Here is an 18,635-nt window from a genome sequence, read left to right on the forward strand (position 1 = left end):
ACATTATCTCACTTGTCATTTTCCTTCTATTTCTGTGAGAATGAGGATGAGAAAAGAGGACGAAAGAAAGAGAAATAAACATCCCCAGGACAGGAGCAGAAGGACCACGTACCAACCCCTAAAATAAGTAGAGGGGAAGATGTGGAGACTTCCTCCACGTCCCCCCTTCGCCCCTGAAGCCATTCTATTTGCCATGTGGAAAATAGTAAGTGATAGCGATTCAGCAACTATAGCTCATCTTAATAGGAGCTACTTAATAGGAGCTACTAAAACAATAATAGATGCAACAACCGCCACCACCAGCTTTGCCATGGCTCTCGCACACCAATCCCTCCGAGGTAAGCACTGCCGTCCTCACTTTAATGAGGCTGAATCGCTCATCCAAGAGTCCTGTGAAGGCCAAGATTAAAAGTCAGGGCCATTTGGCTGAAAAAGCCCATGTTTTTCCACTTTGCTACTTCTGCCACAAGCTCCAGTAAAGTTGGTACAAAAAATTCCATAAACAAAAGTATGAATTAGGTAGTTTGTCTACAGTGACACTGAATCTTCAGAAGCTTATGCTCACTCCATCCTCTCCGTCAAAATCTGCACTCAGGAATAGGTCTGGCAAACTCAACTGACAGTAGAGATTTTAATTTCAAAAATAGAACTGTTTGGCTTACAATGAGATGAATATCATACCAAAAACTTGGTACCAACAGCAATTTAATTATGAAAACTGGCATTTGTAAAGATGATCAGTTATAAAGATTTCCCTTAACATGGCCAGTGTTTGAATTAATATCTACATAAACAATTCTATTGGGCATCCTACAGCTTAAATACGTAATAGCACAAGAAGGAAGGTGTTTAAAAATCCTATCAGACTCTGTACCTTCAATTATATTTGGATCTTGTATCATATCAGGAAATCTTTGTAAACCCATAATGCTTACAGAAGCAACTGATAAGCTATTTAAAACTACAGTGCAGCTTAGAAAATTAACATATCAGTAAACTGAACAATAAGTTACTGATGGTTCTAACAGTGCCTGATATACTTCCTGGATAGATTCATTGAGCAAGGTAATCTGGTTTCTTACCACAAAATAAAGACAAAATATATGATCAACCTATAAAACTTTTGCAATAAATATCTCCAACAACATTTTACATTAAGTTCCCAAAGCGAATCTATCACTTCTGCCCAACTATCCTGTGGTAGTGAATATTTAAGCTCAGAATTAGTCATTGGAACTACCTCAGTCTCTTTCCAACATTACAGTTGTCAATTTCTGATCCCCGCACAGCTGCTAACAGCACAATAGTACTATATAGATGAAGACATTTTACTAAGTCATTTGTGAGTGATGGCATTCAAAATGAGGAACCTGTAACAAAGGATATATAATTTGATTAAATGATACTTATTTAAAAGTGGGCATTTTAGGGGCGCCTGGGTGGCTCAGTCGGTTAAGCATCCAACTTCAGCTGAAGTCATGATCTCACGGTTCATGAGTTCAAGCCCCTCATTGGGCTCTGTGCTGACAGCTCAGAGCCTGAAGCCTGCTTCAGATTCTGTCTCCCTCTCTCTCTGCCTCTCCCTTGCATGCTCTCTCTCTCTCAAAAATAAAATAAACATTAAAAAAAATTTTTTAAGTGGGCATTTTAATCAATGTGGTACAATGGTTATAATCCCATCTGTAGCTTTATATTTCACGATAATATAATTTATATATAACACAGTATTAAAATGGCCGGAGTTTTCCACAACTGCTGTAATCTTGGATCAAGTTTGTTAGCACCAGCAACTGTGGTCCCATTTCTCAGCCTAAACACTTCATTCATTATTCGGGAAGTCAGCTTTCCACTACTATATGTAATACTAAGGAATGGCTTACAGGTGAATCAATGGAAACTGAAAATGGAAAGCCAATGTTTTGCTTCTCAGTTTTATTCTTCTTCTTATAACCTGATCTGCTCACAAGTGGTTAATCTAATGAATCTGTTGTTCAATATCTCATTTTCCCCAAAACGTTTCTCTGTGAGAGAGTTCTGGCAAATAACAAAATGACAAGCAGTGAGTATTTCACGACCCTGTCCTTGGTCTCATGTTCTTTCTTATCTCTGCTTATCTCTTATCTGTATCTCTCCCCAGAACTATGTTTCCCTAAATTAAAAATGTTTCTACAACTGGTGAATTGAAGATGCCCTTAATACTCCTCGCCTGTCAATAAAGCACCTCTGAGGCATACCAAATGAGTACCTTATCCACCCCAAAACATCTTTCAAGACAGCAAGAGCTGGGCTGATTCGCTCTACTAACCCTGTTCCCGTGCATATTTGGAACACAGTAGAGGCCATTTAGTTCACCAACTGAGTAATGTATAATGATCTTTTGTCAATATCAATAACATTATGTAGCAATTCTAATTCATTAAAATAACTTAGCTTGGAATGTTTGGTTGCTTAATGGCTGGGATGGTATGTGGACATAAATTAGAAAGAAACAGATAATGCCTATACTATTAACAACATTGTTGGACTAGCTGAAACCTATTTCTTTTGGCAACTATTTCTATTTGATGCAGTTCATTTAATCTTAAACATTCACCGAATGCCTACCATTTTCTGGGTACTCAGGGGAGAAAGATGAATTAAGTAGAGGATCCACCCCCTTTGAGGCATCCACACTCTAGTTACGAAGAAAGCCATGTGAAAAACCAATGTTTAAAGTACAATCTATTAAGTGCAAAAACAGTTTGGGACTGTAGAAGCAGAACAGTGGCAGAGATCAGCTGCCTGGCAGGGTCAGACCATTTCATCAATGAGAAATCATTTAAAAATTATCACCTGAAATATGTTAATTTTAAAAACTAGGGTGCACCTAGGTGGCTCAGTGGGTTAAGCATCTGACTTCGGCTCAGGTCATGATCTCATGGTTCGTGGGTTCGAGCCCTGTGTTGGACTCTGTGCTGATAGTTCAGAGCCTGAAGCCTGTGCTTCTGTGTCTCCCTCTCTCTCTGCCCCTCCCCCACTCATGCTCTGTCTCTCTCAAAAAATGAATAAATGTTGAAAAAAATTAAAAATTAATAGACTCTCTAAGTAAATGTATGATTCCTTAGTGGCATTATTATTTCCCACTAATAAAACTGCTAAAAGCTTTAATCACTCTCTGTTAGATATTATTTCATTCACATTTAATACTTAAAGGACCTAATCAAGTAGGGATCTATTTCCACACCCCTTTCCTGCCCAAGGCAAATCTTTTTTTTTTAAAAATTTGTATTCATGTTCTCTACCACCCTGCAATGATAGAGTAAGATATAATCCAATCTGGACCTCTTCTCCTTCATTGACACATTTTAAGGACCCATACTCTAGGGAGTCAGGTAGTAAATAATACTGCAAGTTAGGCACATAGCTAATATGCATTGTTAAATAATTGTATTATCAAGGAACTCAATTGCTTCACTCTATGCTAATAAAGCACCTTGTAATCAAAAGCATTTGGACCGGGCTGATTGCTACTATTAAATCTCTAAAGCATAAGTAAGAGTATGCATGACTTAAAATTTGACTCTCGTATTAAGTCCTCACAATCTTTGAGATATCAAATAGTTGAGAAATATTCGTCTCTGCACAGTTTTGTATACACTACAAATGTGTAAATGAGTAAAATGAGTACCAAGAGATGTAGGCATCTTGACAAAATATCTAATCACAGCAAAATAATCCACATTTTACTTGGCTGTGCCACAAACCAGCTGTATGGCCTTGGATGGGACACTCAAATTCACTGAATCTCCTATGTGACAAATGAATGGACTATTCTCTGTATTTTGAGGGGAGAAAAATAAACTAAATTAATGGAACTGAACTAGATGCTCTCTAGAGTTTCTCTAGGCTCAAACATTATGAAAGCTTCTAAAAAGTGTCTTTTAGAAATTTTCTGTAGCCTTTCATCCCAGGTTTTGAAATGAAATCCCACTGTCAAATCATTTCCAGACATCTGGAACACCTAATCCATCCCCAATGTAAGATACCAAGGCAGTTAACAATTAAGCTGTTATTAGTGAATCATGTGTTCTAAACGGCCACTTGCTGGGCCCTATTATTTTAGTGTCACAACTATGACCTGAAAATAATACAGGCATTTGAGAAACTCATTAACTTGTAGAACCCTGAGGTACAGTTTATCATATCAGAGAAGTCTACTAGAGAAATCCCAGTAGGAACACATGTGTTCCTAAGCATATAAAACCTCACCAGAGTAAGAAATATCTGAAAGTGTAAGACACATCATTCTTCAAAATGTTCCCTGGTGAAAAACTTTGTAAGTGGCATACTGAACTGAAAACGGCCCTTCACACTTACGAACTAAGTAAGACACTTTCAATGGGAATAATACATTTACCTAGATCTACATAACACATGCACATACCATAACTGGCACAGCCAAAGTGTCCATTGCAAATAAAAAGCACATCCTTAAAAGAATCATTACAAAACACCCAAAGAGAAAAAAAGAACAGGGAAGCCCACAAAGTAGGTCAAACCAGCATCACCCTAGAAATTATGCAAATCAGAAAACATTTGGAGTAATAATCGTATATAAGGCTCCAAACCCACTCAAAAGATACTTTAAAAGTAAAATAAAATAGTGAAACTAACGGGCAGAGGGACCCATGGGGGAAAAGATAAGCTTGGGTTATAGGAAAAAAAGAAACATTCTCACATGCTATGTATGTATCTTAATGAAGGGCAGTGGATAGAAAACAAAACATAAAATATTATTCTGTGCTTATGTAGCTCAAGTTGCTGCAACTCAAGACAGATGTACAGGGACTGAAGACTCATCAGAACATTCCTTTTCATCATGCATTTCTTTTTCAGTCCGAAGGGAGACAGCACCAAAACAGAAACCAAATGGAGCAGGCAGAAGGACAGTGCTCTGGCTGAGAAAAAAAAATGAACACCGGGAGGGAACAGGGCTCATCTGTGTAATATTATGAATGACTCAGAGTAAAAACAGACTTCCTTATCAAGTCTTGTAGAAGCTACTTCTAAATCTGATTTTAGCTACCTTTAGGAAGAGGAGTTAATATATAACACAGTGACTCTGGCAGAGAATACTTAAGGATTCGAAATGGGCTTGGATAAATTTGTGAATGGCTGAGAAAAGCTGAGGTTAATTCCTATCCTTTATATTTGATGCAGAGAGAACAATTGTGCCCTCACAGCCTCCATTGGCGACATCTGATTGAAATGCTAGGGTGGTATGGGCCACAGATCTGGCAAGTTCTATTTTTTTCATGTTACACGAAATATATCAAGGTGTTATTTATTAAATATACTTCTAATAAATGGATTAGAAAAGCCTACAGGCTGGCTGTATATTCCAATCACATTCTTTCTCCATGAGAAAATGCTGCCCAGTGATTGTCCTTATCTGATGCATATATAAAAATGTCTGGATTTGCTCTTCATCAAGTCCTTAACAAATTTTTTTCGATACGTAGTGACGAGAGCTAGAAATGAGTAATTTAGCAGAGTTGTTGTGAGTGGCTCTTTTCAGATTTTCAAGAGTAGAAATAGTTTCAGTAGAGGACAAAATTGTAGAACAACTCATTGCTTCCTGGTAAATGACATCAGATGCTGAGATTAAATACAGAGAACCAATCTGGGGTTAGGAAACCCTACAACAACAGATATATGAGCATGGCTCCTGCAAGTTTGAGATACCTAAGAAAACACACTGTGATGGAGAAGAGAACACAAGGGATTTATTGACAGCTCAACCAGGAAAAAAGAATTTAGGTCTGACTTAGGTATGAGACAGGCTTTGTTCAAGTTCAATCAGTTCCATCTTTGAAATGAAATTGCAACAGAATAGGATTTCTTTAAAAGAGTTATAGTTGCTTACTAAAAATTAGTTGGCTCCCTAGTTTGATGGAAGTTACTACCTCGTTTTCATTGTTGGACTTTCTTGTGGTTGTGATTGCTGAAAGAAGAACCTCTATTTACATGGTCTCCTATTTATTTGAGTTCACTGAACCTAATCTAGATGTGGAGACCTGTAATCGTGCTTCTGGCAAAGAACAGACAGAACTCTGTTTAATTAAAAGCAAAAAAACTCACATTCATTAAAGCTAACTATCTAATAACTACATTCTCCTCACACACTATCGTTATTACTTAATCAAAAATAGATTTCCAGCCACTCTATTGACCATATAGAATGGCCCCTCAGCAGTGTAGAAATGCTCCATCAAAGCAGAAACGTGTTCCAGGGGAATGGCATCCACAAAAGAAGGGACCCTGGTAGGGATCTATTGTCTTAACTACTTTTTAGAGCAGCATCGGTTAGCCAACAATAACCAATCCTATCTCTTCCGAAACTCAAAACCGATTAAATTGACCTCTGTATTTAGAAAAGATTACCAAGGAGTTCAGCAAACCTTACTTCTGGTAGTGGGCTGGCCGGTTTGGTTAGGATTCCTCCTACATACACAACATTAGGCAGAGTGGGTCTCGGGAACTCCAGTGCTACATCTGTACACAGCATCCACAGACTGGACCCATGGACCAAGTCATACATGGACTTCTCCGGCAGCAGGTTGTACTTCTGCATTATCCTTTCATACTTGGGAAGAACCAGAAAGCTGACCCCTAATCTGGAAATGAGGTAAACGCCGGTATTTTTCATCCTTTGCAGCAAGTTCATGTGGTCTGTGAGGAGTGAGTTAAACTCCGGGACGTAAGCTAATGGGGCAGGAGCACCCACTTCAGCAGGATACCAAAGGCCAGTTGAAAATACAGCATATTTAACCCCTAAAAGATGAGCTATCACAAATCCACACATGTCATTAGGGTCCACCAGCAGCAGGTCAAACTTTTCCTTTTTTAGACCCTGAATCAGGGCACGGTTGCCAACCATCATATCACAGTTCTTAGTATAGTGATCCAGTATGTCAAACAGTTCGATTGCTGTCAATCTCCCAGAGAAAATATTCCGCATTTTGGACTGCAGGAAAGCATCCGAGGTGGTACTGTTAAAAATCCCTGGGTAGCGCTGGAGGCTGTAATGATTAGATGGCGCGATGTCTCTGCCTTCAGAGAGAAGAAACACTGTACGGTGGCCTCTCTCGTGCAAGGCTGAGGCTAGTGTCTTGAAAATGTACATATGGCTTTCAAACATAATTGGCGGCACGATGATGATTTTGGCAGCCTTCGCTATCCCAACCGCACTCCACAGGAGCACGAAATACGGAGTGTAAGACTTCATCGCTGAAATGACAACCAGAAAAAGACTTAAAACAAAGTATAGTCCTTACCATTCAAAACAAACAATCACAAAGACTTCTTTCAAAGTATTTGATGATCCAATATTTTGTCTAAGGATCACTGTTTAAAAGTATCCTGATATTTGTTCTAATTACCTCTCTATTTTTAAAAGATAATTTTTTTAAAGTACAGAACTGACAGCAAAGCTGACAGAAACTGAAATACATTTAAAATATATCCGTTGCAGAGCACATAACTCCATCAGTAATAGAGAACTAGATACTTTCTGAGAACTAGATTTCAGAAATCTGAAATAAAACTTCTATAAGATTGAATGAAAGATCTCTCTTCTTCGAATAATCACAATATCTATGAAACATTGTTTATCTTCCTTTAAATTTTTTTTGATGTTTATTTATTTTTTGAGAGAGAGACAGAGCAGGAGTGGGGGACGGGGAGAGAGAGAGATGGAGACACAGAATCCAATGCAGGCTCCAGGCTCTGTTTGAGCTGTCAGCACAGAGCTCAACCAGGGCTCGAACCCACAAATGGCGAGACCATGACCTGTGCCGAAGCTGGTGCTTAACCAACTGAGCTACCCAGGTGCCCCAACACTGTTTATCTTTTAATTGAAGATTAATGTTAATCCCAGGAAGAAGGGCCAAGACTTTTGATTTCTGGGTGCATCAGCATGTATGTGTCTCTTTAAATCATTTTATCACAGCAGTTACGTTCCCAATTATGACCAAAGCATACCAAAGAAAGATTGTTTTAAAAAATAATCCTTTCAAGTAACAGTTCTATATAAAGAACATTTTTCTACAGGAAAGATTACCTTTTATGTGAATTTCCCCTCTATCTAAATACACTTATGTATCCTGGCAGTCTCTATGTAATTTATAGCAATTTGCTAATTCATTTCCGGACATTAAAAGAAAAACTTTTAATAGAAAAGTTCAAGGGAGTTAACCAGATCTATGTAGATGTTTATAGAAGTGATCGATTAACAAGTGTGTGCCAGACCACACTTCCTGCGTTGTACTTGTAAGTCAGGTGCAAATGGCAAGTTAGATCATGGTTGTACAGGTGATACCTATCACTTCTACCTTTTCATGTTAGTGGATTATGTACAATAGTTAGAGTTGTCCTCAATCAGTTTTTAGAAATAAGTGTTCTACCTGTGGGGTCTATATAGTGTGCAAATTCCTCCTACCCGACCCAGTATAATTTTTACTTAGACTCTAAATTAGCCTCCAAACTGAAAACAAACAAACACACGAACAAAACCCATGTAAATAATAATTACCCATGCAAACTGGATATTTTTACTTCAAGGAACAACTTAGAATAGATTTATATGCACATCACCAAATCAATAACCATTTTCATTCATTATCATATATTAACTACCCTACTTGTACAAATTCCCACCATCTAAATGAAGTTTTAGCAACTATACCTTCTCAACATTCAAACACACTGCAAAAAACAAAAAAGAAATCAATAGCGGGCAAATGATAGATTCTTCTCATATCAAGATTTAAACTATAGGGGTGCCTGGGTGGCCCAGTCGGTTGAGCGTCTGATTTCAGCTCAGATCATGATCTCACAGTTCATGGGTTCAAGCCCCGCATCGGGGTATGTGCTGACAGCTCAGAGCCTGGAGCCTGCTTCAGATTCTGTGTCTCCCTCTCTCTCTGCCCCTGCTCACTCTCTCTCTCTCTTTCCCTCTCAAGAAAAAATAAAAACTAATTTTTTTTAATTAAAAAAAAGACTAAACTACAAAATACATTATAATTCCAGGTGCCTCTTCCTTCTCTCACTCCAAGGAAATTTTCAAACTATTTCTAGATGAGTTGATACTATACCATTAAGAGTAAATTGAAGTAATGCCCATTATAAGCATAGAAGAGCCTGTGTTAACTATTGCTTGAATTAATGAGGGCTTTAAAAAAACAAATTTAGAGAAAACACTATTTCTATAGCAATGAAGTAAGTTTATTCTATAATTACAAGGTCAATGAAGAAAAAAAATTAAATAGCCAATTCTGGAGGAAACTTTCCAGGCCTTCATTCCTCTGTACCATCTCTCTAATGTACCTCTCTGGTGCAGGCTCCCAATTCCAAGGAATTAAAAATTAAGGATTTTCAGTAGACACGTTCTCAATTCCAGGGATGAGATTTATGCAAAAGCAGTATTTCAGCAGCTAGTGTCCACTGCTGTGATTAATACTACCTGCCATGGTTTGCATGTTCAAGAAGACATACCAACGGATGGACTAATGGTAGGAACGGCTTTGTCTACTGTGTTTTGCATCTAGCTGAGCAGTGAACACACAGTTCATTCAGCTACAGTTAAAACCACTGCTTTATCTATCATAGACACATAAGACACAAAACAAAACACAAAAAATAATAGTAGGGAAACAAATCCTTTCACTGAGCTTTTTACTCTAGTCTTACTTTTTTATTTTAATATTTTATTTCAGAAATTACTACAAAGTAAAATGACATCATTTTCTGCGATTTTTTTTTTAAATGTTAATTCAGTTTTGAGACAGAGAGAGAGAGAGGGAAAGATAGCAAGCGAGGAAGGGGCAGAAAGAGAGGGAGACACAGAATCCGAAGCAGGCTGCAGGTTCTGAGCTGTTAGTACAGAGCCCGACACCGGGCTCGAACTCAGGAATCAGGAGACCATGACCTGAGCTCAAGTCGGATGCCCAATCGACTGAGGAAAGTGGCTGTTTTTTTAATGCACAAGTGCTTATGTTCAAGAACAGCATTGTTCAAAAGAGTTTTCTGTGAAGATGAAAATGTTCTCTATCACGACTATCCAATATTGAGCAGCTGAAGTGTAGTTAGTGTGATCGAGGAACTGAATTTTAAATTTTAACATGTGGCTTAATTAATTTAGTACCAGTGGCTACAGTACTAATATAAGGTTAGAAAAAGTGCATACATTCTGTACATATAGATTTTAAAAGTAGTTATGTAAATATACCAATATTTGTGGGAAAAAATATCTTCTAAAAACAATGTCTACTGATGCTTTGTGAAAAAAAAATTAATGACCAACAAAGAAGCATCATTTCTACAGATATAAAATTGTTCAAATACAAAATTAATTATGAAGTACTACAACAGCACTTTACTCTGATAAACATCGTTGTGGCGGGTAACAGAATGAGCAACACGACTACCAACAAATGGTGAGGCTATTGCTAGTCCAGACTTATCAGGATGTGTCTACTGATAAGCTGGAGTTCACTAATAGTAAAAACTTCTGCTCTGAGAAAGATAATGCCAAGAGAATAAGAAGATAAGCCACAGACTGGGAGGAAATAATTGGGAAAGACACAGCTGATAAAGGACTGTTCTCCAAAATACACAAAGAACTCTTAAAATTCAACAAGAAGAAAGCAACCAACCTGATTTCAAAAAGGGCCAAAGACCTTAATAGACAACTCACAAAGAAAATCTACAGATGGCAAATGAGCACATGAGAAGACACTCCACGTCATATATCAAGCAAATGCAAATTAAAAGCACAATGAGATACTACTACACACCTGTCAGAATGGCCAAAATCCAGAACAGTGACAACTAAATGCTGAAGAGAATACAGAGCAACAGGAACCCTCATTTGTTGCTGGTGGGAATGTAAAATGGTACAGCCACTTTGGATGACAGGCTGGTGGCCGCTTACAAAACTAAATATACATTTACCATATGATCCAGCATTTGTGCTACTTGGTATTCATCCAAAGGAGCTAAAAGCGTATGTGCACACAAAAGCCTGCACATGGATGTGTATGGCAGCCTTATTCATAATTGCCAAAACTTGGAAGGAACCAAGATGTCTTCTAGTAGGTAAATGGATAAATAAAGTAGAATGGAATATTACTCAATGCTAAAAAGAATATGGACTACAAGCCATTAAAAGCAAAGAAACTTAAATGCATATTACTAAGTGAAATGTATATTACTTATAATATGCATATAATAGTGTAAATAACAAAGGATTTTAATTTAACATTTTCTACAATGGACATGTAGGTGTTACTCTTCTCTTAATAAAAATAATAAGCATTGCTTTTAAATAATATGTGATAAAAAAATCTCATTTATAATAATAAAGTACATAAAATGCCTTGAAATTAACTAAAAAGGATATTTGTTTGCTATCCTAAGTATGGCAAGCCTTTCTCCAAAGGCATACATGTGGAAATAATACTAAGTATTTAGAAATACTCTACTACTTTAATGAAAGGTGGTATTTGAGAAAAGTCAATCGTTCCCATATTATAAATTGATAAATCAGACAGACTAGTGTTAATTTTTTTTCATACATCCAATAAAAGTGTTGCACTTTAAATGATCACTGGAAAGAGGTGGAAAATGAGCATAAAGCAAAGAAAGAAATCCTCATTACAGATACTATTAGATTCGACTACATAATCGTTAAATATTTTGGGAATGTTTAAGACATCTGGCTGGGGCGCCTGGGTGGCTCAGTCGGTTGAGCGTCCGACTTCGGCTCAGGTCATGATCTCGCGGTCCATGAGTTCGAGCCCCGCGTCGGGCTCTGGGCTGATGGCTCAGAGCCTGGAGCCTGCTTCAGATTCTGTGTCTCCCTCTCTCTCTGCCCCTCCCCTGTTCATGCTCTGTCTCTCCCTGTCTCAAAAATAAATAAACGTTAAATAAATACATAAATAAATAAATAAAATTAAAAAAAAAAAAAGACATCTGGAGCAGAGGTTTCCAGCCCAAGATGGCTAACTGAACATAAGTGTTTCTATTCCTTTCTTCCTAAAGCTTCTTTAGAAATGAAAGCCAAGAATATAATAGGGAAACCTAATATCTCTGAAAATTGTTATGAGGAAATGAGGTGTGGGCAGGGCTACAGTCATCAGTGAAATGGATTTCTAGAAAACAAATGCCAAGAATAGCTTATTGAGGAATAAAAGTGAATGGAAGAAGTCATGACCCAGAACACACAGAGAAGCCTGTAGCAGAGGTGAAAACTGCTTCCAGAATGGCTGAGAGCTTCAGTGGACAAGTCTGGGAGCAAGAGTGGTGGGAGCAGCAAGAAACCAAGGGGAAGAGCTCTGTAAAGAGGAGATAAAGTTGTTTCCCCCACCTATCACATCTTCTCTTCACTCCCATGGGCGCAAAGCAGCCGCAGCCGCATGTACTGCCCAAAGTAAAAATGCACATCGGTTCCCTAGATGAACAGATCGGTGGCCCGAAGAGTGATGAGAACTGATAACTCAGGGTAAAACCTCTTAATGCTGGTTTACAAGAGGTGGCTTTTAGCCCCTTACCTGTCACCCTAGAGAAAGTACTGGTCACTGTACATGCCGCATCCATACACACAGTTTGAACTCAACCTCCCAGTTAGAGGCTAGGAGCTTAAATTTGCCGAATGACTGAACAAAACAAACTAGATTTTACTTTCGTGAAAAGTAGCAAGTACATCATTTTGAATGACAACACAGTTTTAGGCAGTTGGTAAAAATATAAATCGGTGCAAATGTTCTGAAAAACAACTGGCCCATCATTTTATAGTTATTTATGTAAGTACTATAAATCAGGTATATCAACATGTATGTACAAAGATGTTCCTGTATTCACTTCTAACAGCAAACAGCCAGAAACTACCAGGAATCCAGCAATAGAGGATTAATCACATCATAGTACATTTTACGATGGAGTATTATAGAACCATCAAAACTGAGTTTTAAACATTTTTAACATGAGAAAATGCTCATAACATAAAGAAATAAAATTATATGTATTATGTATATACACTAAATGATTATATAGATGACAAAGTAACTTATCTGATAACAAACTTATCAGAAATCTGAAAACAAACAGAAATCAGAAATCTGGATTGTCAAATTGAGGAATTTTGTTTTCTCCTCCTATTTTATATTTCCAGGCTTTTGAAGTTTTCTACCAAAACTAGATAATATTTATAACATACTCATTCCATTTCCATGCCTCTTTAGCTGCAGCCTTACTCCCACTCTCCTCTTGGAGTCCAATGTCTAAAAATATCCGTGTCTATTCGCTGGGCTCCACTTACTCCCCAAATGATTACAGCTTGGCATGGTCTCCACCACCACTCTGCCCAAACACTCATTGTTGAGGGCACCAAATACCTCTTAATATTCACGCAAATGCCCTTTTGTTCCCCCAACACTTCCCTGATTGGACTTCTCTCTAACGCTATACATTGATGATCAATCCCTTCTCCCCTCCAAATTCTCTCTTGGCTCTGAGATGCCACTGCTACTTGTACTCCACTGTCACAATATTGAAGAAAATCCTGAATTCAAAGACTCTAAACAAATTTCCTTTTGCATTTCAGCTCTCCCTTTCTTCTTAAATTAAAAATTATCTATATACTTGCATTTGAGACAAGAAACAATGCCAATTTTAATCAAAGGACCCACCTCAGGGCATAGGGAAGCCGTTTAACATTTAGGGGTAAATGGATTCAGCAAAACAAGGATATCAGAGTGGCACTTTACTTGAACGCTGCAAATCCAAAACACTCATTTGCAAAAGTGATCCCTCTAAGACCAAACCCTTAGAACACCAGAAAAAAATAGATTAGCTGTATTTTTCCTGTTCCTAAACCTCAATGGTTCACTTCAGCTGAAATCTGACACCAGAACACCCCATTACTCTGAGATTTTTTTAAAGATAAAAAAAAAATAGGCTTCATTAACCCCTGATTTTTCTTATTTTCTCAAACAGGAGTCTAAAAATACCAGAGTCTAATACCTTACTAGACCTCGAGCAACCTTACTTTAAAGTGCTATTTCCATCTACTTATAAAAAGAGAAAGAAAGAAAGAAAGAAAGAAAGAAAGAAAGAAAGAAAGAAAAAGAAAGGAAGGAAGGAAGAAAGACAGACGGGGAATGGTCTTTGGCTACCACATGAAAGAATCATTTCTCTGGTTTTTGCTATTTGAGATTAAACCATGAATAATACTGAGCTGGAAAGCATACATGAGGATGAACTATATATATAAAAAAAATGGCAAGCACATAAACTACAGGGAAGAAGTTAAATTTTGACAGCCAACCAGCCTAGCAGCTTAGCAATTCAGGAGCAAAGGGAGAAAACAAGAGAGTGAGGGAATGAGAGAGACAGAGAGAGAGAGGCAAACCAAACACAGACTCTTATCTCTAGAGAACAAACTGATGGTTACCAGAGGTGAAGTGGTTGGAGGTATGGGTGACATAGGTGATGAGGATTAAGGAGTGCACTTGTGATAAGAACCAGGTGATGTATGGAAGTGCTGAATCGCTATCTTGTACACCTGAAACTAATATTACACTGTATGTTAACTAAGTGGTATTTCTATTTTTTTTTTTATTTTTATTTTTGAGAGAGAGAGAGACAGAGACAGAGAGTGAGCAGGGGAGGGGCAGACAGAGAGGGAGACACAGAATCTGAAGCAGGCTCCAGGCTCTGAGCTGTCAGCACAGGGCCCGACTTGGGGCTCGAACTCACTGACCCCGAGATCATGACCTGAGCCGAAGCCGGACGCCTAACTGACTGAGCCACCTGAGGCATCCCAACTAAGTGGTATTTCGATAAAAACTTAAAAAAAAATAGACTGTCATTTTAAATAAGAATCAAAGTGTTTTCTCATTAAAGGAAAAAAAAAGGCTAATGGGACATTTAAAATCATGTCTGTATGTGGCGAATTGAACTATTTAGAAAAAATAGATTATGTAGTCTGGTAAATGAACAGCTAAAATTCTCAGTACTTTTTAAGTTTCTCTGGCATTTAATTATAATGACTGCAATAACATGAAAACAACATGTCAATCATAACTGCCACCAGAAGTCAACCTTGGTACTACATGAAATATTAGAATAATTTCATCTGTCTTCAAAGCACCTTTTATAAGTAAACCTAGGAAAATGCCATCCAGAAAAAATAAAGAAAAATAAACAAAAATCAAATCCATCAAAATAAAGACTAATTAGACATCATTACTAGTGCTTTTAAATAAATGCCAATAGCATTTTTCATAGAAATAGAACAAAGAATCCTAAAATCTGTATGGATCCATAAAAGACCCAAATAGTGAAAGCGATCTTGAGAAAGAAGAACAAAGCTGAAGGTACCACAATCCCAGATTTCAAGATATACTACAAGTCATAGTAATCAAACGGTATGGTACCGACACAAAAACACAGAGATAGACCAAGAGAACAGGATAGAGAGTCCAGAAATAAACTCACACCCAAGTGGTCAAGTAACCTACAACAAAGGAGGCAAGAACATACAATGGGGAAAAGATGGTCTTTTCAATAAATGGTGTTGGGAAAACTGAACAGCCACATGCAAAAGAAACTGGACCACTTTCTTACACCATCAACAAAAATAAAGTAAAAATGGATTAAAGACCTAAATGTGAGACCTTAAACCATAAAACTCCTAAAAGAAAATATGGACAGTAATCTCTTGGAAATCAGCCTTATCAACATTTTTTTAGATAGGTCTCCTTAGGCAAGGGAAACAAAAGCAAAAAATAAACTACTGGGACTACACAAAAATACAAAGTTTTTGCACAGCAAAGGGAACTATAAACAAAACAAAAGGGCAACCCGGTGAATGGAAGAAGATATTTGCAAAGGATATATCCAATATGGGGTTTATTTGCAAAATATACAAAGACCTTATACAACTCAAAAATCTTCTTAAAAATTAGGCAAAGGACCTTAATAGACATTTTTTTCCAAAAAAAGACATACAGATGATCAACAGACCCACAGAAAGATGTCCAACATTTTGGAGGCCACTTTCAGGCAAACAGGCTTGAGCAACGGAATATAGAAAGGGCCCACAGAGACCACCTGGCTGAATACACACAGGCCCATCAGGCACCCATATCTCAAAATATCCACAGGCCCTAACCAAACAATGGGCTACTTACAACTAGGCACAGTTACCAAAAAAGGGAAAATTCCATAGGTCCCCATACTCCTCACTTTCCCTCAGTAAAAGAAGCCCCCTCCTGCCTCCTAGCAGATAGCCTCTCTGCGGTCCTGCCCTCTACTGCCTAGTGGTTTATTCAATAAACTTTTAGCTCCTTTGTTCTGCTTCAGGTGAATTCTTTCACCTCCTTTGTCTTGGGCTTCCATAGATCCTCACCTCAGGGGCTCCCATCCAATTCAGAGACATCCCATTTAGGCACCACAAACATCACTAATCATCAAGGAAATGCAAATTAAAACCACAGTGGGATATCACCTCACACTAGTCAGAATGGCTAGTATCAAAAAGACAAGAGATAATAAGTGTCCTGGAGGATGTAGAGAAAAGGGAACCTTGTGCACTGTTAATGAAAGGTAAATTAGTGCAAGGCAAAGTGGAAAACAGTATAGAGATTCTTCAAAAATTAAAAACAGAAATATCATATGATCCAATAATAATTCCACTATTGGGTGTTTACCCAGAGAAAATGAAAACACTTAATTTGAAAAGATACCTGTACCTTTATGTTTATTGCAGCATTGTTTACAATAGCCAAGACATGGAAGCAACCAAAGTGCCCATCGATAGATAAATGGATAAAGAGGTAGTATATATGCACAATGTATTACTCAGCCATAAAAAGGAATGAGTTCTTGCCATTTGCAACAACATGGATGGACCTAGGGGGTGTTATCCTGAGTGAAACAAGTCAGAGAAAGACAAATACTGTATAATTTCCCTTATATATGGAATCTAAAAAATAAACATGAACAAACAAAAAACACTCTTAAATACAGAGAACAAACTGGCAGTCGCCAAAGGGAAGGAAGTGGGGGAGGAGGGTGTGGGTGAAATAGATAAAAGGGGGTTAAAAGGTACAATCTATAAAGTAAGAGGTACAAAAGTTATGAAACAAGTCATGGAATTGAAATGAACAACACAGGGAATACAGTCAATAATATTGTAATTACATTGTACAGTGACAAATAGTGACACTTATCGTGGTGAGCACCGAGTGATGTACAGGATTGTCCAGTCACTATTTTATACCTAAAACTAATTATTGTACACCTAAAACTAATATAACACTGAATGCTAATTTTACTCCAGTTTAAAAAAGCCAAAAAAAAAAAAAAATCTAATTTCTGTATCCTCTAGCACAATTTAAGCTCCAAAAAGGTTGGAATTTTAGTAAAAGTAGGTAACTATTTTATTTCCATTGTTAACCATGTAGTAAGTGCTCAATAAATAGTTACTGAATGAATTGACTGCAATTGTGATTTTGAGCCAGGGTATGTAGTTGGACCACAGGCACAGCCACTAATGGTCCCATTTTTTTTCTTTAATCTTAAATGAATGAAATGTAATTTTATCAATTGTCTTATTTCTAAACAAAATTCTAAATCAAAAGCTTTTTGATTTATCAAAAGCCTGAAGTACTGACATTAGTTACACATCCCAATAATGGAGAAAGTTTCTAGGATAATGGATATTGCAGTTGGAGGAAGAAAGTATCAAAGTATAGGTTCCATTTCAGTTTTTACTTAAGTCTAGGGGTCTTTTTTCATCTTATTTGTTAACTTCTTACACATTCAATTTGCAAGTGACCATTATATTAAATAACAAAAGAATGTGACAAGAAGCTGGAATTTGTTGGATGCCATAATAGGCATACAAGAGACTGCTGTGGCATATAGTTTTCTTTTCTAGTAATGGAATCCTCTACTTCTACTTGGCTCACAGCCAGAAAGACCTAAGACATTTCCTAGCCTCTCTAGGAGCTAGTTTTGGCCATATAAGTAAGTTCTGGTACATGTGCATGGGACAGAAGCAAAAGTGATATGTGCAGTTTCTGATTTATGCCTTGAGAGGTTTCAATTTTCACCTTCCTGCTAGCAGGAATGAGCACAGGGTAATGATTAACATCCCGGACTGACCACGTAGGCAGAAGTATAAACCAGGAATAGTGCAACAACAAAGATACTTGAATCCACACTGTGGAAGCAGAATACCAGCTCTTTTCCTTGCTTGTGCTCATTATGGCCATTCTCTGTGACACAACTAAACTACTGTCTTAAAGGCACTTTATTTTGAGTCTCTGTTTCCCACACTAGGATGACTAACCATCCTGCTTTGCCCAGAACTGAGGGGATTTCCAGGATGTGGAACTTTCAGTGTTCTATCTGGACAAAATGGAACGAGCTGGTCCCTCTATGGTTTGTGACTTATATCCTAACGTAAAACTATCAATAAACAGCATATCTTATAAAGAGCTCCATTGTACTATGTACCTTCCCTGCATTACAGGCTTTATGAGCATGATCTCATTTTACACTGAGAGACCATACCAAAGAAAAAGTGT

At 37.6% G+C, this 18,635-nt stretch overlaps 1 protein-coding gene across 2 annotated transcripts in view; it reads right to left on the reverse strand.

Annotated features, from left to right (window-relative positions):
* Positions 1–18,635, reverse strand: part of UGT8 (UDP glycosyltransferase 8) — an 86,033-nt gene that overhangs the window by 49,165 nt on the left and 18,233 nt on the right. For both annotated transcript variants that reach the window (XM_042935649.1, XM_042935650.1), the window contains exon 2: positions 6,446–7,269. In XM_042935649.1, coding sequence (XP_042791583.1) covers positions 6,446–7,267 — 822 coding nt within the window. In that variant the 5' untranslated portion in view covers positions 7,268–7,269. The remainder of the gene's footprint in view (positions 1–6,445; positions 7,270–18,635) is intronic.

Source organism: Panthera leo, chromosome B1, assembly GCF_018350215.1.
Source record: "Panthera leo isolate Ple1 chromosome B1, P.leo_Ple1_pat1.1, whole genome shotgun sequence".
Classification (NCBI taxonomy): Eukaryota; Metazoa; Chordata; class Mammalia; order Carnivora; family Felidae; genus Panthera; species Panthera leo.